The sequence below is a fragment of the Camponotus vicinus genome, unplaced genomic scaffold (assembly GCF_025532165.1).
Source record: "Camponotus vicinus isolate PSW18456_S1 unplaced genomic scaffold, iyCamVici1.0 SCAF_2, whole genome shotgun sequence".
NCBI lineage: Eukaryota > Metazoa > Arthropoda > Insecta > Hymenoptera > Formicidae > Camponotus > Camponotus vicinus.
In genome coordinates, this window is record NW_028141956.1 from 14,828,160 (window position 1) to 14,852,942 (window position 24,783).

The window sequence follows — 24,783 nt, forward strand, 5'->3', positions numbered from 1 at the left end:
TATATATATTATTGATAAATAATTTATATATTGTTGCGTCCGCGGAACGCGGTATGTATCGAACGCGATATATATCGAACGCGCGCGACACAATCGGCATACGCTGACGCTCGTGCACTCGTAAATAATAACGCGATTTAAGGTGCACAAGAATTTTAATAAATTGCGAGTAACATACAAGAATTCAGAATAATCGTAAAACGGATCACAAATAGACGCGCGTCCGCACAACTTGACAGCTGGGCTTAGACTCTCTGACAGTCGTTGTTTATAACAATATCTTGACAACGCGCGCGAAAACGATCTTTTTCGAAAGAATTCAACGGGTGAGGAATACATTCAGCGGGACGGGACGCGGGGACGCAACAATATAATAAATAATGAATGTGATAAATAATGTATATTAATGACTTACATCATATCTTATTGATCCATCCACTTCCAAAACCTCCTTTTTTCTTTTGCTTCCTTCGCTCTTTTCTCGTGGCACTTTAATCCTCGTTGCACTTACACTTATTCACGAAAAGTTCCTCGTTGCACTTGCAATTGTGTTTAGAGAAAGAATTTGGTAATATATAAAACGTCTCACATCACTACTTCACTGCTCAAGAGCCACTGAGCGAATGATCGTAAGTCAAGAACATTACCGCGGTACTGTTTATATCGCCAGGGTCGACTATGTAAAGAAAGAATTTGATAATATATGAAACGTCACTACTTTATTGCTCAAGGTTACTGTGCGAATGACCGTAAGTCAGAAACATTACCGCGGTACTGTTTATATCGCCAAGGTCGACTTATACTACGTTATTGTTATAATTCGTCGTTGAAATCTTCTATAAGTTATTGCCGATTAAGAAAATTTAAAGCATTGGTTGAAATTTATTTAATTCTAATAGATATCGTTAAGGAAATTATTATAATAAGCATTAATAATCGAAAGATCATAACAAAATTAATTCTTTTATCCCCTTTTATGTATCCCCTGTTTCAATTTTTATTCGCAGTAATTAATGATTGCGATGCGATAAAGATTTATCGTTGCGATACAGTTTCATGTCGTTTATTATAAATTAATTAATTTTTAATTATTAATAATTATATCAAATCATGTTTCGATACTAATCGTAATCGTGTTTAGAAAAATATTCGACAATATGCGAAGCAAAATATGTAGTATAATTATAATATAATTTATAAATTGATGATGCTATCAACATCAAATAAATATATATTCGAATTTATTCAAATATTTTCAATAATACGGATAATTTGATGTTGCATGAGAGCATTATAACACACACGCTTGGACTTACAATAATATTATATACATATATGGAAAGAAAGAAAAGGAAAGTTCGGAAAGTAAGATAATTTTTCGAAAAATGAAGATATTGCAAGATATATTTTCCATTTTTCGAGACTTTTATTCAAGATTTATTCTCTATTGTGAGTGTTATAAATAACTTTTACACATAGTTTTGTTATAATTTTCATAATAACTTGATATACATAATAAATTGTTATATAGAATATATACATAGAATATTTTATTATATTACACGAAAATATCAGAAATGCGTACAATGTAAAATTTATTAGAAATTTTTAGATTGGCGTATATAGCTGATATAATCTATCGCAATCAAAAGAATCACTAATAAATTTATCGATTATGTCTTTCAATTAAGAAAGAGTACCCGGAATTTTAATGTATTTTGTAAGGTTTTCTAAAAGAAATATTATCGCGAAAAGATAAACTAAGTTTCGATGTTACCCAATGATTAAATGAGAAAAAAAATCGCGATTTAAATTTCACGAATATACATGACAAATAAATAAATTGACAGTAATAGTAATATTTAATTACAATTCGTGTAATTTTTATAATAATCGCAACACAACGTGCGCACACGCAATATAATTATTATCGTTTTATATGATAATAAAAAAGTATCAAGTAATTAATTTTTCTGTTGCATTTAACAGTTAACACTTAGCAATAAAACGATAATTTATTTTATTGTGATTTTTATAAGAATAATTATTTCTTTAACGATACTTAAAGATTAAGTGTATTTTATTCGATGTTTTATCATTCAACTTTTTAACAATCTAAATACAATTCAAATTATTATTAATTTTAATTCTTGTCACACACTTCTATTTTTAAATCAATATGTCAAAAATTAAATTCAAATATAATCAATTAATATTCTTATAGATCTATTCTTTATAAAACTCAAAATAATTTATTTTGTAAAACTAATTATTACGCGCAATCAATTTTTTATCTTTTAAGAGAGATTTATCTCTGATATTAATACTTTAAATGTAAAACTAGCAAAAAAATGTTTCTTTATTATAAATTTTTGAAAAATATAATTATATAAAGAGAGTATGTTAATTTTCATATATGAAATATTTAAATAATTATATTATTTTAAAAATATTTTATAAAATATTAAAATATTTATATATAAAAATATTAATTAATAACAAAAATATTATAAATGCTTTATTATAGATACTTTAAATGTGTTAAAATAAAACCTGGAATATTTTATACATGCATTATATTACGTGATTTTTAGAGCGAATTATATGATATATACCATTGAGAAAATGAAAAAATAATAAGCAATATGTCTATTTTCAAATTAATATATATTGTTGCGTCCGCGGAACGATATGTATCGAACGCGCGCGACACAATTGATCGGCACACGCTCGCACTCGCACACTCGAAAATAATAATACGGTTCTTTGAAACACAAGAACCACGAAACATAGAACCACGAGAAACATACAAGAACTCAGATAATTCGTAAAACGAAACACAGATTTTAACGCGCGACCGCTCAGCTTGACAACTGGGCTCAGACTCAGCTAACCGTCGTTGATGTTAAACAACCTCTTAACAACGCGCGCAGAGACGATCTTCTTTCATCGACGTACTTCCCGACAGAATAACGGATGGCGTATACATCCGCAGGAACGAGACGCGGGGACGCAACAATATAAATAATAAATAATTTTTATAAATTACTCACCGCATATCTCTCTGGCTGCTTCAGGCTCTCTCACTGTTCTCTGGCTGTCCGATACTTTTCCAGATATCCTTTCTTCATCCTTTGCTTGCACCTTCACAGCACTCATGTTCACTCGCGAACAAACAATTAATTATATTTAGTCATATGTAGAAACGATTGCGAGACACTTTGCACGGCACTCCCGATCACGGAATAATTACGAGAGACGCACTTTAATATAGTGTATAAGGGATAGAGAAGTACGATTCGCTTGACATTTTTATGAAATCAAATTAAATACTAATTCATTACAAATGTTGTTTTCATTATTGATATATATATGCAATACATGTATATTAATACGAATTATAGGATCGAAAGTTTAATAAAATTGAAAGTCATGATACAATAATTGTTTAATTAATAATTAATTTAAGAATATACGACGTATTTCGCACTACGATCTTTATTGCTCGAGTGTTGCCGTGTGAATGATACCAAGACCGTATGACTAGCGCGCTATTGTTTACATCGTCAAGGCCGAACACCGTGTTATTGTCCGTTCGTCATATCGAAATATATTGTATTATATTATATTATATTTTATATTATAATATAATATAATATAAATATGTTAAGGTACGTAAAATATTTCGATGACGAACAGACAATAATACCGACCTTGGCGTAAACAATACATATTTTTGTTATATTATATTATATTATATTATATTATATTATATTATATTATATTATATTTTACGTATTTTGATACAGCAAATAATTTGTCGATATTGATCGCGATCGCGTTTAGAAAAGGATTTAACAGAGCGCCTTGTACTACTACTTCACTCTTTGAGTGTCGTCGCGCGAATAATAATAGAGCCGAGAAAATTAGTCTGAAAGACCGTGTTATTATTATTTTTTATCGAAACATTTTTCAAGACTATGGCATATAAACATTAGCGCGCTATTGTTTACGCCGCCAAGGTCGGTGTTATTATTTTGTTTGTCATAGAAATATTTTACGTACTTTAACATACACACACACACACACACACACACACACACACACACACATGTATATATATATATATATATATATATATATATATATATATACATATACATATACATATACATATACATATACATATACATATACATATGGAATATATTAAAGTATATAGAAGTACTTTAGATTATATAGATTTTTTTAATTATATGATTATTTATTAAAAGATTGTATGATGTATCATGGAGCCTTACATTATATTAATTGTTTAGATCCACGATTCAATTATTTTACTGTGCGTCCTTCTAATCCGAATTATATTTCAATGATTGAAAAATAAAACAATAAAACGTCGCAGACATATTATATTCGACTCTATAAATATCTATAAATATTAAAGAAATAATTTCTGCTTGTAAAAATCGATTTCATGTCGAAATAATAATTTATTATTTTATTTAATAATTAGAGATTTGGCTCAAGTAATCAAAAAATTAAAAAGAAAATAGCATAAGAGCCAACGCGCGGTAGTTGGAGCGCAGAGAAGCAACAACACTTTATTATTTTAGATTTCTGTTACTATGATTCTTATTATAATTAATTAAATGAATAAATTACGAAATATGCGATTCGAGAATTTTCGTCGCGGTATGTATATAGATATTAATTATGTGTTATTTATAAAAGTTAATTAATTATATTGTTATAATAAATAATTTTTCGATGTTAATCGCGATCGTATCTAGAAAAGAAATTTAACGACGTATCACTATATTACTCGTTAGAAAATATTAGACAATAACATATGAAATTATATAAATCGTTTCACAATCGACATGCAGATATTACAATGCTATCTGTATCTCATTTATATAATTTCATATGTTATTGTCTAATATTTTCTCTAATGTGTTATATTAATTATTTTGTTTCAATTTTTGATCACGGTAATGAATGATTGCGATTCGATAAAGATTTATAGTTGCAATACAGTTTCATGTCGTGAATTAATTTTTAATTAATTAATTTATATTAATATTTAAAGTAAATTATGTTTTGATACTAATCGTAATCGTGTGTGTTTAGTAAAAAAATTACAATACAGTACGAAACGTTTCTCACCACTACCTTATTACTCGAGAGTCACCGTGCGAATGATGACAAAGCCGAAACATAGCGCGCTACTGTTTATATTTTATATTGCCAAAGTCGAACACCGTGTTATCAATAATTCGTTGCCAAAATATTTTATATATTATAAAATGTACATTAATGCGGAATATTAAATTAATGAAGTATTTTAATTTATTGATTAAAATTGATTATTTATTAAACAATTTATCCTTTCATTATGCTAATTATTTGCATCTATAATTCGATTTATTTACTTCGTGTTCTTTCACAATCCAAATTACATTTAGATTGACAAGTAGAACGATAAAGTAACACGGATGAAATATATTTGTGACTCTAAATATTATAATAATAATTATTCTTTTTGTCCGTAAAAATCGCAACGATCGAAGTAATTATTTAATATTTTGGATTTCTATCATTTAATCGATTTTCGATTAAATTGTATATTATTTAATAACAAGGATTGAGAAAATTAAAACATTGGTCGAAATATAGTTAATTCTAATATTAAAGCTTTAATAATAGCGCGCTACTGTTTATTTTTTGTATTGCCAAAGTCGAACACCGTGTTATCGATAATTCGTTGCCGAAATATTTTATATATTATAAAATATACGCTAACGCGGAATATTAAATTATAGAAGTATTTTCATTAATTAATTAAAATTGATTATTTATTAAATAACTTATCACGGAACCTTTCGTTATGCTAATTATTTGAATTTATTCGATTATTTTATTTTCAAAGTCAAATTCTATAATATTTAGTTTTGCATTTTAGAAGACTGACTTAGAGCGAGCTAAATAAATAAATAAATGAATAAATAAAAAATAAATAAATGATGTTGAGAAGAAAAAGAACACACATATGTAAATAATAGCGTGGAAAGAGAGAACATACTAATATTTTTATAATATAATAAATAACATACTAATATTTTTATAATATAATAAATTATTATTAATTCAATTATTTATATTTTTATTTATATTATTTATGTTATCAGAGAGACATATATGTTACCCCCTGAGAACATTCGTGGACATTGACTTTGTAGTTCATGTTCACGTTTTTAATGTCCACAGAGGGAGTATCCAGGGATCACCTAAAAGCGGGCCATGACATGTCTCAGTCTTCTCTCTGCATGAACTACAAAGTCAAAATCCATGAATGTTCTCAGAGAGTAATATATAATGTGCACAATTTTTGGTTTTGTTCCGTGCTATGTGCACGAAATGCCGGTAGCGCACCAGTGCTGTATAACAAGATACTTATGTATGTAAATTGATAGTAAATAAATTATTCAATCGCGAAAGATACTGTAATATTCAAAGATGAAATAAATATTTTTCTATATTCATTGTCATATTTATATCTTTATTTACAAAACACAAAATGCCTGCTGTGGGATAAAAACATTTTTAACCGTATTTCTATAAATCTTCTTAATTAGCAGTAAACTGATCTTTGATATTTATCAATCATTTTTTTAATTACTTAAAAATTTAATTATTAATATATGTATAGAATTTGTCGATTTAATCACTGATTCTTCTGAAGTTTTTATAATTAAGACTCGAAAAATATAGATGTTGCAAAATATTTTAAGTCTCTTACTTTATATAAAATATAAAGAATTCATATATTCCATTCTAATATAGCTAACATTATTTATATATTTTTATTATAATTTTCATACCAGCATAATACTTTTATGCTTAATACTTTATATAATACAATGTACTAAATTATAAAATTTAATATAATTACAAAATAGTATTACTATTAATAAATAGGTTGTATGCATACTGTCTTTTAGTTTCTAATCATTTCCAATCACTATGCATTTCTATCCAATATATTCTCTTCTTCGAGTTCTTGGATTATTATGGTTTATTGTATTCCTTTGTGTTAACATCATAAAAATTACCATCACTTGTCATGCTTATTCCTTCCTATGGAGTCCTATGGAGTCATCGGAATATTTTCTATGGACATTTGTTCTCAGGTATAGATATTCAAATCACTGTAGTTGCCTTTTTCTATTTTCTCGATTATTGTCTTTTTTCTTTCATTTTATTTAAAAATATTAATATAATTAATATAACAAATATTTATATAATCTTGGTATTTCTCTTAGTCTTCCCTTTCGACCTGTCCGGCATGAGTGACCCTATCAGTAACTACGGTCGGTATTCATAATTCACTTTTATATTTAAGATCATACTTAAAATTATCTTAAATATGAGAAAAGTCTATATGAATATCGGCGTATGTTACCGCCGGCATAGCTTTCAGGTTCATTAGAGTACTCAAACCTCCTCACCCGGCAAATGCCTTCGTTAAGGTGGAGATACCATCGAGGAGGAAAATTTTTTATTTTCTTTCAATACAGAATTTAATACAATTTATTAATTTAATACAAAACTTAATGTAAAATATAACATAATTTGAAATGTAATACAAAATAATTTATAACGTGGAATAATTTATTACACGAAAATGTCCAAAATATATGTATAATATTTTATAATATAAAATTTACTAAAAATTTTTACATAGTCCAGACGAGACTGATCAGCGAAGATTAATTACGCGACATTTATTATTAATAATAGATATGCAATAATAGAATTTAATAAGTTTTATATAACGTAAATAATCATGATCAAAAGAGTCATTAATAAAATTATTGATCGTTTGTTCGATTGTAAAAGAAAGAATTTGCATTACTGGCGCATTTTGTGTAGATTGATTTTAAGAATTAGATCCTAGGTCAAAAATCAACGCACTGACCGTGACAATATGATGTAACTTTTATTCATATTCTTTTCTTTCTTTTTTTCCTATGTTAAACACATGTTATTTTTTATAATCTAGAAAAGACATAGAGGAAAATGTGGTTAACAAAATGTTTGAAAAACGGCATGAAAAGAGTTTTTTTGTAGCAAGTAATACTTCACTTTGATATTTTATACGTTCGATAATCTCTTTACTTTTACTTTCTTTTCTTTTACTTTCAAACAGCTGCATCCTAAAATTTTTCTTCATTTTTTCTTACTTCATCTTTTTTCTTTTTTTTCCTTAAAAATTCTTGGGAAGAGAAGAGAGAGAGAGAGAGAGAGAGAGAGAGAGAGAGAGCCAGCACTGAAAATCTATAATGATGTAAACTACTTTCATATATTCGGCGAACTTGAGAATCATTACGGATTTTATTGAATGAAATTTTCATTATGCTTAAAATTAAGTATATACACAATAAGAGTATGGAATTGTGTCATTTTATGACACAATATGTAACATTATTATTTAACAAATATTGCATTAATATATACTTATTATTTTTTAAATTATGTAAAATACACAAAACTTATATATAAATTTAAATTATTTAACGTATATTTAGAATTGAAAAAAAAATATATATATATGTATATATATATATATTTCTCTCTTACAAGAAGTTTAGGTAAAATTAAAATCGGAAAATTAATTGTTTATAAATACACATGAGATATTTTATTTGAACGAAAACTTTTAATTTTTAATAATTTAGATTTAATACGGTCACACACACACACATACACACACACACACACACGCCGATATAATTTGTTTGTATGTTTCTTAGCGGCACAAAGATAATTTAATCTTTTTGTGTTGATCTTAAACATATTTGTTGTACTTGCCTGATATGGATATTATACCTGACCTGACCTATCGTTAGATTATGCTGTGAGTGTGTTAAAATCGACCAACAAGGGGAACATGTTTAAGCAGCGTGTTAAAGAGATTTTCAGGTAGCGGCGAAGTGTAGTGCATGAGGCGTATGATTCACTGCTGTACGCTGCATATCGCTGGTTCAAATCTTTTACTACCTGAAAATCTGTCTTTTCTGTTCGGTACATAACGAGTACGTAATTTTTAAACACGTTTTCTTCATGACTTGAGAGGGTCGTATTACTTTACGACGAATTTATAGGGAGAATAGATATAATATATTTCAAGTTGATCGAAATCGATGATTCCACTGCCTGATGTTTCCCTTGTGAGTATTGTATATGGCGAAAGACATGTAGGTAAAAATATATTAATAGGTAATAATCAACATAATCAGTTGAATAATAAACTATGAGTAATATATTGTCATTGTATCTTGATTTAGCTCCTAGTTATAATATAAACGAAGTTCATTTTTGTATAACAACAAATTAAATCTTATCTCATTAAATTAAGTATCATTCTCGAAGTATTTTTATTGATAACGAGCAATTAAGCAGTGATTTTGTTATAAACAATCGCTATAGGAGACTGATTACACCAAATTTTTACGAATTTATGTTTCACTAGAATTGATTAAGTATGGGTTTATTTGATATGCAGCATATTTTCTGTCGGGGTTAAATGTTGATTGACCAAATTCTAGTCGATTGTTCCTTAATAAAAAATAATCTCCAGCGATTGTTAAAGAGAGCCATTGAGAGTCGAAAAAATATATTTTTCCAATTAATTTTTCCAAGATCCGAGCAGGGAATTTCTTATTTCTTATTTAGATCTAAATATAGAAAAATAGAGATTTATTTTATCAGGATTTAAATTTACATTTCAGATGTCGCGCCACTTATTTAATGCTTTATTTAGTGCGATTATATGCATCTTACATTATATTTATATACTTATATATTTCGAATCGAGGAGGCCGCGAATCAGTAACAGATCGCCGCAATTTAGAAAGTGTGTCGTGGGAGGACAATAATCATAATCATCGCACACGTTCGATACGCGTGTGCAGCCGAATGAGTAATCAACATTGAACTTGCAAGAGTGAGATAAATTATATTGTTCCCTCGCCGTGTCTTGCCTCTTTTTAATCGACTCGTTGTTATCAATCTGAGTCCTCAATAATGTGTACATTAGATTACGTTACTGTTAGCCTGGTCGACTCAATGAGATTTTTATATAATGCCTCTATAATTCTTGTAATGTCAAAAATTTCTTTCTTTTAATTTTATTACACTAAAGAATCTAATCTATCACACTAGAAAGTAAAAATGATTGAAATGAAAATATTCTATAAAATTATTGTCATATATTAGCATGTATTATTAGGAAAATTAGTTCATTTTTATGTGATTAATTGTTTATTAAATATTGAATATGCAGATGTAACACATTAGCAGTGCTTTCAGTTAAATGAAAAAAATGCTATGATTTTGTTTGCGTCAACATTTTTTACATTTGTTTTACGCAGTGAGGAAAGAAATATCAATAGAATAATTTAGTAGATCGTCATATTGAAATGAAAATTAGTTCGAACGTTTCCTTGTTCAAATTTTATTAAAAACCATCAGAGGAATTAATTATATGCATGTGAATAAGCAAGCATTATACATAACGCATACATTTGTGAATATTTCAAATATTAGATGTAGAACAGTGTGTGTGTGTGTGTGTGTGTGTGTGTGTGTGTGTAATCATACCACACGGATAGAAAGCAACATACAACTGTAGTATGAATCATCCTTTTCCCTACGGCATGCTGCTAGAATTTTTCTTCTGGCATCATTTTTATTGGACTCTTAACAATTCTTTTCATTTCTTTTGTGCGTATTGGTCATTATGCTTTTCACTATGGTTGACAATGCTTAGAATTCTTTTTACTTCTTTTGTACGTTTTTAGTAAAAAGAAAAACAATGCGAACGATAAGTTAAAATGTCCATTCAACTTTATTGATTTTTGCCCACAAAATATATTGTTTGAATTTTTTTTATCTTAAACATCATACATTATGCGTCAACAAAAAGTGATTACCTTGATTACTTTGACTTTCTAAAAATCAGAGAAACTTTCTAAAAAATAAAAAACGTAGAACAAATCTTTCTCGACATACGCCTTGACTCTCTTCGAGAAAGTTTTTATTATCAAAAAATCAAATATATCTCCTTACAAAATTCCACAAGTGTGCCTGAGAGAAAAAATTCGGAAAAGAAGAAGCATATATTGTCGTGAGTCCATATCAAAATATGGCTAAGAAGGAGTTATCATGTGAGACGATATTATATATATTATATATTTATCATATGAGTATGATATTATATATCAACAACTTATAAAACAATATATTTTTTAAAGACTTTGCTTAAAATTGGAAATTTTTGTTTAATATCCAATTAAGGAATAAATTTTTTTGAATGTCATGAATCTATGAGTTTATTCTCATATGTTTATCATTTTATTGTCCTCGTTTGCGGATAATCTTTTGATATCCGATCATGAATGTGCTCGCGAACTTATTTTGAGAGAGAGAGAGAGAGAGAGAGAGAGAGGGAGAGTGTGTCCATACATTTTGTGTCTGTAAAGCTGGCAGGACAATCTGCGAATTTTAAAAAATACTAAGAATTCTGATAGCACTTTTCATAATCCTACTTTCCTGATAAAAATTAAAAAAAGTCACATTCCTTACATTAAAAAATCGAAATAGAAAAATGTGCCAATTTCGCAAATCATCATCCTTTCCTCTAAAGTACCAAAACGCGTTGAATATTATTATTTTTAACAAGAGTTTCCGATAGTTCTGTTCAAATTCGGCTTATATATGCAATTTCAGATTGATATTTCAAAAATCAATAATTTTTAAGAAATTTTTTAAATTCTCGCGCAGCACGACACTTAGTAAAAATGTGTCGTGATGTTTCGTAGTTTTAACGGCAGTTCTCGACAATTCTATAAAAGTTCTATTTTTAAGAAATATAAACTCTCGTCGCCGCGCGCTTCTATTCATGCAGATTAGATTTTCTTTGATTAATTTTTCGTTAATATTACGAATATCGCAAAACAGTAGAGGACCATCCTTCTTAATTTGAGCCAATCTACCTTCACACTTCGGGACCACAAAAAGTTATCAGCCACCCTGTATATATATGAAATATTAATTATTTCGCTCCCACTGTTACAATATCGACAAAATACATATAATTTAAAAATATATAATTTATTCTAATTATTACAATTATTATAATTTAAAAATATATAATTTATTCTTAAGAAATGAGTGAGCTGTAAACCTGTTTGCTTGATACATATCTGCTTGTTGGAATCGATTTGAAATAACTTTACCCTCGAACTGTAGAAAAACATTAGCTAGCTATTGACTCTCTTGCGTCCTTGTCGCATACCATACCATGTTGTGCTTAGATCAGAGTTTTGTACAGAGTTCAATAGGTCTCGCCATTTGATTCTACCACTGGGAATAAGAAGAATAATTTATTTTATTCAAAACACAAAATATGAAAATTTGATAATAAAAACTTTAAAACATATGTTTTGAAGTTTTTATGGTAAATGTTTACTTTATATTATAGACACAGCACGAAAAGTTTTTATTTTAACATATACGATATATGTGATATTTATTTTAACATATATGATATATATGATTATAGAGAATACATTTCTAAATAATACATCGTTTGAATTTTGCGGCGATCTCTCTTCGTTCATGAGATATGCGATTTTGAAATTTCATACTTATTTATCCTTTTATTATATCCCATTTATGTGTTTATATTTCTTTAACATTATGGTAGAATTATATCCCCTACACAATCCATAAGATATATATAATTTAATATAAAGTATAAAAATTGCATTTTTTACTTTACCTAAACCTTTAATAAGTATTTGTATAAAACTTCTTTCGTTTTGCATAGTACATATGTGGACATCGTGGGTTCCGCCTACTCTATGGAAGGGCTCCACTTCCGGAAAATATAAACTAACCCTAACCTATTTCTGATTTAAGTCACATTTTGTTGTAAATCAGGAATATGTTTGGATTAGGTTATATCTTTCGGAAGTGTACCTCATCCATAGGAGGGTCGGAGCCCACTGTGTCATGCATATACTTTGCAAGACGAAGCAAAGTTCAATCTACATCTAATCCATGACCCTCGATGAAAATAAATTGCGATTAAAATTTCGCTTAAATTAGAAGTAGGTTGGTTTATCAATAAAAAAGTTTGACTAGTTAAGATTAAGCTGCATTCACAAAAATTTATTGCACATATATAAAAAAAGAATTCTACATATATTCTTCTATATTCTAATATATTTCATTTTATGCATAATAAAATATTAACATTGCACTTTTAATCCTATATCTACAATATCTACAATATGTACAATATCACAATATCCTCATAGAAAAAAAGTTAAAAAATTATTTATGTATGATTTTAAAATACGAATATTATAAGTTCTAAATTTTATGTACACACTACCGATCAGAAAGTACTTCGCGCATAATAGCAATATCAGTTGGATAATTTTTTGACAAGTTTTCAGTTGGTACGTAATGAGTGCCTTCGAAATGAGAAAAGTATCGTCCTATCTCTACATTATTTATCCATTTTGGTGGACAACTTGATACAGTATCTAAAATAAAAAAAATATATTTTATGCATTTATGCGCATGTATAAAGAAATGAAAAATCATATAAAATATATATAATTTATAAGAGAGAATGCTACTAATATCTTATACATACCTTGTGGTGCATAACATACTATATTATTTTCCGCAAGAATTATATAGTGCGGTTGATAGGTAAATTTGGAATTGCCTGATTCGTAAGTATAACATTTGCAGAAGCACATGTGCCGAGCTTCACAGCATTCGCTGAGATGTGGAACTACAGATTTTAATTTTTTTTGTACAAACGCAGCTTTACATTTGTAATTCCACCCAATTATCACACCAGTATGAGGATTACATTTCTCAGTCGAAGGCAAATATGGTTTCGGTGAGTGCGTTACCATCATACCAATAGTATATTTAATTTTCTTCTTTATTTCCGGTTTACTCCTCACGATATTAACTCTATCCTGTATATAACAGATATCGTAGTAATGAAATTTAAATAATACTTCTTGTCAAGTGTTTTCAAAAGTAATTATTGTAATGTAAATTATATAAATAATTATCACTATATATTGATATCTGAACTACTCATATACATATACGTATATATATATATATATATATAGTACATTATATACAATGATGATATATTATATACACTACCTTTATTGAATTTGTAATATTTCGATATTCATAATCGATATCTATATCTTCAATATCACTTTTCAAACATCGTGATAAGAAACTCATCAAGTTATTGACTTTCAAATTGTGAAGAATATTACAATGATTATTTATCAGTTCACAGAAATGCGGAAGCTTCAACATAATCTTTTGTATTTGCTGAAAAACGATAGACACGTAAACAAGATTTGAATTATACAAAAGAAAATGAAAAGAACACTTTACTTATTGCTTATAAAATACTGACTTATTGACTAATGTATTATTTACAAGAGTTATAATTGATCGTTATCTTCATGAATTATTTCTTAAAATTAGTAAGAAAACTATATATAAAAAATTGTTTACCGATATGTCATATAATGGATCCATTGGATTCATAATGGAACAACTCCCACTGACAATGTTCACCGGATACATAAACGATTTCTCCATCATATAAAAAAATTCTGCCGATTGACAACCTTCCGTATAACTAAAAATAATAAAAAAATGATTATATATACATATATATTTATCTCAGATAGGTTGAAAAGCTCTCAAGCTAAAATTGTATACTAACTACTTTGATTCCCATACGATTGTCGTTACAAAACCTTCGTCATATCCACAATGCAGAAAGCAGCGTAAACCAAGTCTTCTAGCTATACTATGGTATCCAATAGTCAGAAGAAATTCTTGATAATATCTTAGAATCTATATCATTAAATTTCATTTGTTAGAAAAATTATCTTGAACATTTATAAGATATAAAGTTATGTTTGCGGAATGCATAACAAAATATTATTATAATTTAGTATAATATAAAATAACTTACATAATCTATATATTTAGTTTTAACATCCAATGTTTCAAATAAACGACATAAATGAATAGCACCTGTTTCGGAAAACATAATTTCTTGAATAATATACATAATTTGTCTCGATTCCGTTGGTTCCCAGAAGTTATCATTGATGTTGTTCTCTCTCCAAAAAGAAAATTGCTCGGAAGATAGAGAGAATGCAGAATGCTTAGGATATTCAGCTTTTAGGCAAGATAGTACTTTTTGCACAATATTCTCTAACCATGTATCAATGACTGAATAAGTTACATATGGTAGAAAATATTGTATGATGATAGTAAGTTGTCTTTCTAAAAGTAGCTTTTCCTTCGGCATGTACATAAATATGTTTTGTTTATATATTAGTCGATACTGTTTTATCCAATGATAAATTAAGCCAAAATTATACATAACTGTCAAATTAGAATCGTGCCTGAAAAAAATTTACATATTTTTTTTAATGGTACAATACATATATATTTACTTTAATTTATATCGTTAATGGCAATTTGGTTTATTAAATTTTACCGTAATAGTAATTGTGTTGAAACAAGTCTATTTATATCGTCCAAGATAAAACGGTAAATTATAGAATCTTCAGCTATGGAACGCAAAAGACTATTTAGTTCCTTTTTTTTGGTACCGCATAAGTTACTGTGAGACATTAATGAGACGTAATGCCGCAATTTTTCCATACATTTTATACTTTCTTCTGAATGATTAAAAATTTCCGTCAATCTCTCTTCGCTATGCCTTCTTTCCGAAAAAGAAAATCTAAAATTAAAAAAAAGTTCTCCAGAAATATGTTAAACAACAAATATCAGCGATAAATTATAGACGATATACTTTTTCACATATATTTTTAATTACACGCACACGCACACGCACACACACATACATATTCATATTCAGACTAAATTAAGGAAATTATAAATATATATTTTTCTATTTAGTAAAGAAATATATGTAAAGAAAATATACATAAAGGAGAAGAGTCATTCAGCGCGTTTTTTTATTCCTACAGGAATTTCAGAAAACATTTTTTTTTATTGTATGATCATAAAGAGTGTTAAAAATAACTATTAGAGGAAACTATTAGAGGAAACTATAAAAACCATTATAAATAACCATGAGAAAAAATTCCATCCATAAAACCAAAATTTATTATTATCTTAGATATATCGATGATATACCCAAGTTCTTTCTCATGATTAATAAGTGACTAAGTTAATAAGTGAAATATTATCACTTATATATTGTGCTCTCTCTCTCTCTCTGCCATCATAATTTTAGATTATAGTATGCATTATCTTTAAGGTAAAGGTAAATACAGTTGGTAATGAAAAAATTAATTTTTTATTATTCTTGACATATGGGTGACCTTTATATAATAAATAGTGATTACATATGTATAGGACATTAATTACAGACTTAAGCTTCTACCGGCTATGATCATTGAAAAAGTTTTATTAATTTTTTTATTTTATTAATTTTTTATTTTGTTTTTCAGATTTTTATTTCAAGTTTTTTGGACATATTAATATCACTGCGTTATCTTCTAAGCCTTTTCTAATAATAAAATTCTAATAATTGCATATTATTCGATAATTCTTCTTCCTCTGTCCAACAGGATTAATCATGGATGGCATTTATACGATTTTTAAAATCTCGTTATGCTCTCTGCAGTGAACATTATAATTGTATTTAAAGTAAAACTTTTACAACTTTGACGCGGTATAGAGGCTTAAATCTGGAAACAACTAATAGTATTTTATATATATATATATATATATATATATACACTTTTTTTTTTTTTTATTATGGTCACTTACATATGTGGAGAATATTAAAAATTCTTTTTTTCATTATGACCTGTATTTATCTCTATCTTGATGATGATACCCAGGCAGCAAGATAATGTCTAAAGACATATTAATCTATCTATCTATCTATGACGACTATGACGTCATTAAGATGTCTTTAGACGTTATCTTGCTAGAAATTATCTTCAAGATAAAGATAAATACAGCTCGTAATGAAAAAAAATATTCTTTTCTTATCCTTAACATATGTAGGTGACCATAATAAATAGGTGACTATATATATAAAATATTATTAGTTGTTTCCGCCCCCGCTCTCCAGATTTAAGCTCCCTAAACCGCGATGATAGCTAAGTTATCATAATGATATACAATAATTTATGGTCTTATGGTTCGAATCTTTTTTTCATTTGATGGTTATTCCTAATGATCATACAAAATAAATAGATTGTTTTTTGAAAATCCTATCGAAGGTAAAAATTGTGCTAAGTAACCTGTTCCTCTTTTTTTTTAATCAAATTGTAATTATTACAATAGTAATCAATAGTAATCTGCACACATAAATATAACGTGATATCGAGATGCATTTGCTGCGATAATCTCGCGCCATTTAAATTTGTTATTTTATATCATGTTTGAATGAGAAATCAAGTGGAAAGTAAATATGGTTATAACTGTATTGTAGAGATATTTAGATTCTACACATGCCATTAAGGTAAAAATAAAAAGTGATAGAAAATGTAGAATAAAATAATATTTAATCTTTACAATCTTCAAATAGATAAATTTGATTGCATGTGCTTTATATAAAAAATCATAAAATTTGAACAGAAAATTTCACGAACAAAATACGATCATACTCTGAATTCCAGAATACATAATTATTTATGAAAGTTAAAAAGAATATTATATAAATAAATCTTGAAATATAAAAAAATTCTTGAAACGAATGAATGTAAAAGAAATATCCTTATGAATATTATTATAAATAAAAACATTTATGCGTAATCGCATTATTAAAAGTTTTAAAATTAAAATATGAAAAATCGTGACAGCACATTTATTTAGCTTCATCTTTTACATTATACAATAGATTTTTTCTTCATTACGTAATTGATATAATTTTAAAATATTAAAAAAAATCTATTAGCTCTATATGCAATAAAGGCGCAATAAATTAATTAATAAGACAATAATGTAATAACTCAATTTTTTTACTATTGTTTTACAGAGTTGAACTTCGTTGAGCGATTAAGATCGAACAAATATGAGATAAACATAAAAAATTTATTAAAATATTTATAAATAAAAACGTACCTCTGATAAAACTTCTTTTCCCAAAATTTGTGACTAAATGTTATCTGCTGTAGTCGATTGCATGTAGATTTAAGATTCACGATATCCTCCATGCTAATGTTTTCGTCTTCCAAAATTAAAGCAATTATTTCATCCGGCAAGTGTATTATCATAGCCATGGTGAAAAATATTATAAAATTCAACGAATTTACAAAAAAATAACCGATGTTATATCTTCTTTCGCACTAATTTCGTTTATATACTTATATATAACTAATATGTATCACGAATATGAGCGCACAAACTTTACTCCTGCTTGTAGCACAGTCGCAATGCATCTGCAACATGCACTTCGTTCGACGTGGACTAAACGTGGATTTTGTTTAGAAATGACTCACGGCGTTTGGCCAATAAGGGAGAGAAGGGATGACACCACGGTCCTGATTGGTCAAAGAAATCAGAGGAGTAGATATGTATGACAAATTCTTTGGAAAAAGCTTCTTTTCAACAATTTCTTTTCATTTCTTGAGATTTATGGTTTTATGGTCTTATTCCAATGTTTATTTAATGGAAATGTTTCTTCTTTTGATTTATTGATACATGTGCTGCGATCATATTTTTCTTATTAAGATTATGATTTTATCAAAAAATTTCTTGCATTTTAATTTTATTATTCTTATATTTTATTATATAATTAAATATTTAAGGGAAATTAAAGAAACTAATAAATGAATCATCGCGCAATATGCGAGGACTATAAGAGAGAGAGAGAGAGAGAGAGAGGAACCGTCGAAATAAACTTACTTATTAGTAAGTATATAAAGCAGCTTGGCTTTGCACAGTGAAATCTATGATAAAAGTTTTCAATGTTAGTTTACGAATATAGGAACGTTGAAATCTATATATTCAATCTTCTTTTATTTTTATCTTATTTTCCTCTTCAATACAGTTAGAAGAAGAAACAACTTTATTTCTTACATACAAATACAGCAAATACTTTTTACTTAAAAAATGCATTTATTTCAATTTGAAAATGAATTAATATATTAATCAAAATATAATACTTTGTTTTCTATGACTTTTTCCCATCTTTTTTGCAAAAGTTGGGTTCCGCGACGATAGAATGACTTGTTTTTTTAAGCAATCCATTGATCGATGCATTTTTGGACTTCTTCGTAATTGGAGAAGTGTGTATCGGCGAGCACGTGTTGCATTGATAGGAAAAGGTGATAATTCGATGGGGCCAAGTCTGGAGAATAGGCGGGTGCGGGAGAACTTCGCATTAGAGCTCCAATAATGTTTCTTTTACGATTCTTGCAACATGAGGTCGCGCGTTGTCATGCAAAAGAATCACTTTACGTCAATAACTGGCCTTTTTCACATCAATTTATCATTCAATCAGTATAATTGTTGTTGGTAGCGGTCAGCCGTGACTGTTTCAGAAATCAATCGATGAGATCAGAAATCATTCAGCTGCAGTTTTATTTAAATCAAAGCAGTGAAGAAGTATATGTCGAAAAAACAATTTATCACGTTTCATTTTAAATCGATTAAGAAAATATCTCTTTCACAAAAAATGAATCTTTGCGCACTCAATTTTATTGACAAATGCCTAACTTCACTATATTTGCAGCTGGAGCCATTTAATTATGAGCGGCGGAAACTTAGTTATACACCAAATATATTATAAATTATAATAACCTAATTTATATTACATAAAGTTTTGATTAGAATCTTTTCCTTATTGTTCTGATTATTAACCATCGAATTTTTATAATATTCGTGATAAAAGTGGCATACACGCCACTGTAATATACGGCACTTCTTACCGTATAATTATTATTAATCATAAAATTATTACTGTATATACTATATATATATTATATATACTCGATAATTTAACAATAATATATCTGTATCTTTTACTTCGCTTTAACTTTTATATTAATAAGAAGAAAAGCCTTTCCATATACAATAATGGATCTAGATTTTAATAAAAATAAGTGTTATAAATACAACATACATTTTACACCACCCCTGAGTCAGTGCGACACGAAGTCTATAATTGTATAGTTCCACATAGGTTTGCAACTTTCCACGCGAAGCGAGATCCACCCCATACCACCTTTGAGTCAGTGCGAAATGGGGTCTATTATTGTACGATTTCACGTAGGTTTGCAATTTTCTTCGTAAAACGAGGATCATGTTAGAACGCGTACGCTGGTTATCATGAGTGGAGGAGATAACAGATGTATGATATGAGGTGGACTTCGCTTTAGGAAAGTTGCAAACCTATGTGAAACCGTACAATTATAGATCTCGTTTTATATTGACTCAGGGATGGTGTGGGGTGTACCTCGCTTTGCGTGGGAAATTGTAAACTTGTGTGGAATCGAATTCTTTAATAAACAACGACCGACGGCTAAAACCTTTGGAATGTTACTTAGGAGGATAACCTTGACAACATATGTCAAGATCAAAGGCATACGAGCAGGGTCCCCTTTTGTGCAGGTTTACCTGGATGTAACGAAACGTGTCATGTGTAAAAGCACGTTATGGATTATGTATAATGAATAAAACTGTTCGGGGCAATGTGCCGTCAGATTACTGTAGAATGCAGGGTTCCATTACATCCATTGTTTCTGCGTCGAGGTAAAAAGAAGAAAGAAACACCATATGTATAGAATGTCATAAACTTAAAACTACAATACTTTCTCTTAATGACGGATTCTTTAGAACATTTCAAGACGAAAATCCTATATAAAAATGTCGAGGCCATAAATATTTTTATATACAAAGCAATTTTAGAGAAACTGATTTTGAAAAAGTGAATTTTTGTTCTATTTCTATTTTACAGAATAGTCTTAATATACAGTTTGTATATATAGAATTTTCTCAAGGGTATAATTATAATAATAATTTGGCCGTCGGTCGTTGTTTATTAAGAAGTTATAGAATTATGAATTCTTTTCTAAATGCTTTTCATTTTTTATCATAATAACATTGTGCATAGTTTCTTTAAGTAATATTGAATATAAATAGCTTTCATTTATATAAAGCAAGAGATAAATGAATGTTTCTCACTTTACACATAATCTAAAAATGAACAACTTGAATCGGAAAATTAAATTTCTATTAAAATCATGTTTTAGAAAGGAGAAGATTTGCTTCCTGTTCGCTGGATGGCACCGGAATCTTTGACAATCGGAATATTTGCTTCTTAAATCGATGTTTGGTCATTGGGGTTTTAAACTGAGAAATTACATCTTTTGTGCCCGGTGCGGCACGGGATGTGGGATTTTGCCGGGATAACCAATCAAGGCCTCAGAACCATTTACCTCTCAGTTTATTAGTATTATAATTTCTGGCCTTTTACAAATATATTTACTTATTTTATTCTAATCGGTTTCTTTCAAGCCTTCTTTCCTTAATTTCGTCTTCCGGTGAATCGCCTCGTTCTTAGATTTTAAGTGTTAACAAACTTATTCAGTGTTTGAAGCACAGAATAGGTTAGCCCCTGTCTCGCACTCTTTATTAATTGATTTTTCATTAACGACTGTCCGCCGCGGACCCGCAGTGGACGGTTTTTAACACCTCCTTTTTAGGGGTATTTTGGAGGGGATCGCCTAGTGACATGACCATATATGGTCATGGAAGGTTTTCATGGCGGTCAAGTCCAAGTGCAAACGAAGGAGGTTCAAAGTCGAATCCCTTCGTTGACATTTTCGCGTTTCCGGCGAACTCGCGCGTTGGTTCGCTGAGGTAGCGGTTTTACGCGGTTCGCGAACATTCTATCGCAGTTTAATCGTATAAAATTTATTAATAGTAAAGTAACATAAAGTTATAGTCTTTAGGACTATAACACATCGTTGGGTGAACAACCTTATATTGCCAAGACTAATGAAGAAGTGATAAATTATGTACGTGCTGGAGGCAAGTTGCCGACGACTGTTAACTGTCCGCCAACATTGTACCAGTTAATGCTACGTTGCTGGAGTACAGCGGATGCTAGACCAAGTTTCAAATTTTGAAAAATATTATATCATTAAGAAAGGACATAGAAGATGCCTTATTGAATCCAGTCGATATTAATTAGTCGATATAATTAAATTAATGTTTATCTTATTTTCCAACCGATTCAATAAATCTTAATGTAGGAAAAATATTTCTAGAATATTTCTAAATGGATTCTGTTATTTTTAGATTTAATCTTAATATTAGATTTATCAATGAAGATAAAAGAAATTTTTTAATCTTACCTTCCATAAAATTTTTTAATCTTACCTTCCATAAAATTTCGATTGTTAAAAAATATCACATCCGTTTTCATGATTGTAAACAACGTGATAGAGACGCTAATTTGTATTTTCCAGTAATTGAAGCGAAATTTAATGATCGATATTATATATATATATATATATATATATATATATTAAAAAGATCCTCATTGTTTTAGTTGTATTGAACATTTAAATATAATTATTAATCTTTAATCATACTAATAAACAAAAGTATCCTGCTTCTTTTCACTTTTTTTTTTCTTTCTTTCATTCACCTTCAGTTCACTATTTCAATAAAATCATAATTGATTTTATACATTTTGGTTACATACGTATGGAATATATTAAAGTATATAGAAGTACTTTAGATTATATAGATTTTTTAATTATATGATTATTTATTAAAAGATTGTATGATGTATCATGGAGCCTTACATTATGTTAATTGTTTAGATCCACGATTCAATTATTTTACTGCGCGTCCTCATAATCCGAATTATATTTCAATAATTGAAAAATAAAACAATAAAACGTCGCAGACTTATTATATTCGACTCTATAAATATCTATAAATATTGAAGAAATAATTTCTGCTCGTAAAAATCGATTTCATATCGAAATAATAATTTATTATTTTAGATTTCTGTTACTATATATATATATATATGATTCTTATTATGATTGATTAAATGAATAAATTACGAAATATGCGATTCGAGAATTTTCGTCGCGATATGTATATAGATATTAATTATGTGTTATTTATAAAAGTTAATTAATCATATTGTTATAATAAATAATTTTCCGATGTTGATCGCGATCGTATTTAGAAAAGAAATTTAACGGCGTATCACTATATTACTCATTAGAAAATATTAGACAATAACATATGAAATTATATAAATTGTTTCACAATCGACATGCAGATATTACAATGCTATTTGTATCTCATTTATATAATTTTATATGTTATTGTCTAATATTTTCTCTAACGTGTAATATTAATGTCACGTTGAAGGTAGATTAAAAAGATGACCAAAACGTTCATGTTTATTGCATGTATTGTGACGAATAATTTGAAATATACTAATAATTAAATATGAAATATATTAATATTGAAATATATTAATAATTAAAAGAAAGAGGAAGGTTTTTTCTCGTGCTCCAATTACTGCGCCTTTTACTGACTCTTATAGTCAATTGTCTAATTTTTAATTATTATTATTTGAACCAATGTTTTATTTTAATTTTAATATTTATAGTATTTAATGTTTAGAAATAAATTAGAATATTTTTTGTGTTATAATTTATTTGCAATGATAAATCGTGAATTTGTAATAAAAATGCGATAAAAATTATACTAAATTACATAGTAATGGCGATGGTGATGACGGATGATGTGTAATTAATATATAATAAAATCGGGTAATATATTTTAATAACTAATTATACTTAATAGAGAGAGAGAGAGAGAGACCACCCAAAACTTATTTACATTAGAAGCTTATTTAATATATACAAACGTTTTGCATTAGAACATTTGTGCTGTCGACATTTCGTGCACGTAGCATGGAACACAACCCGAAATTGTATGTTACCCACTAAAAACATTCGCAGATATTAGCTTCGTAGTTCAATTGGGAAGAATCTGAGATTTTGGACAGGAAGTCCTCGTTGGGCAAAAGGCTTGTCTCTGAAGTGCTGTTTATCAAGCGCCAAAAAAATAGCTTGAACTTGCAGAGTGATACAGAAGGCTTGCATCATACATTTGCGACGATAATCGATAATTTATCGAAAATATGAGGCGTTCGTTCATGCGTCGGTATGTTTGTATCGTTGAGTCAACTGTGCATGTCCTTGGTTGAGTCCATGTTTACGTCCTGACAACCGAGGACATATTTATACAGTTCGTCATCGAATCTCGAATCGACATGGGGCGCACAGCGGCATACTATATTATTAATTGTAAAAAGCGCGGAATCTGGTGAGCCATGCTTCTAACTATTAATTTAAGCAAAAAAGCTTATTCACGTGTAATATCTTTCGGTATTTATTTTATTATTTTTACTCGATTTGTTAGATCTGCTGTGATGTCGCATAGCATAACTATAGCATATTTAATTCACTGTTGGAAGCAGAGCGCTTACTAGACCTCCGCGGGATGCAAGTTAGCGTCACCTACGCGTCGAAAACAAATTCGTTTAATGTAACGCGTCACTATCTGTAATATATATTGTTAACATCGCGCTGAAGAAGGATCAAAAAATGATCCGAA

The 24,783-nt window shown here is 28.4% G+C and overlaps 2 protein-coding genes across 2 annotated transcripts; both read right to left on the minus strand.

Moving 5' to 3' along the window:
* Positions 1-13,461: 13,461 nt before the first annotated feature.
* Positions 13,462-15,392, minus strand: LOC145966673 (uncharacterized). The gene is made up of 6 exons (XM_083090953.1): positions 15,107-15,392; positions 14,852-14,985; positions 14,638-14,764; positions 14,269-14,448; positions 13,733-14,069; positions 13,462-13,619 (listed from the first exon to the last, which is right to left on the minus strand). The coding sequence occupies exons 1-6, from the start codon at positions 15,203-15,205 to the stop codon at positions 13,462-13,464; spliced, it is 1,035 nt and encodes a 344-aa protein (XP_082947079.1). The 5' UTR covers positions 15,206-15,392.
* Positions 15,312-18,571, minus strand: LOC145966417 (uncharacterized). Its single transcript, XM_083090464.1, has 4 exons — positions 18,250-18,571; positions 15,641-15,886; positions 15,357-15,545; positions 15,312-15,315 (listed from the first exon to the last, which is right to left on the minus strand). Exons 1-4 carry the CDS (start codon positions 18,405-18,407, stop codon positions 15,312-15,314), a joined length of 597 nt encoding a protein of 198 aa, XP_082946590.1. The 5' UTR covers positions 18,408-18,571.
* Between the last annotated feature and the right edge of the window lie 6,212 nt (positions 18,572-24,783).

What these genes read in the sequence shown, in the direction of transcription:
- LOC145966673 (XM_083090953.1), bottom strand. Translation starts at nt 15,205, where the DNA reads ATGTATATTATTCAAGAAATTATGTTTTCCGAAACAGGTGCTATTCAT. An exon ending in ATCGTATGGGAATCAAAGTA is followed by an intron (nt 14,765 to 14,851) that starts GTTAGTATACAA and finishes TATTATTTTTAG; the next exon opens with TTATACGGAAGGTTGTCAAT. An exon ending in ATCCATTATATGACATATCG is followed by an intron (nt 14,449 to 14,637) that starts GTAAACAATTTT and finishes ATCGTTTTTCAG; the next exon opens with CAAATACAAAAGATTATGTT.
- LOC145966417 (XM_083090464.1), bottom strand. Translation starts at nt 18,407, where the DNA reads ATGGCTATGATAATACACTTGCCGGATGAAATAATTGCTTTAATTTTG. An exon ending in GAAAAGAAGTTTTATCAGAG is followed by an intron (nt 15,887 to 18,249) that starts GTACGTTTTTAT and finishes TTTTAATTTTAG; the next exon opens with ATTTTCTTTTTCGGAAAGAA. An exon ending in TCAACACAATTACTATTACG is followed by an intron (nt 15,546 to 15,640) that starts GTAAAATTTAAT and finishes AATTTTTTTCAG; the next exon opens with GCACGATTCTAATTTGACAG.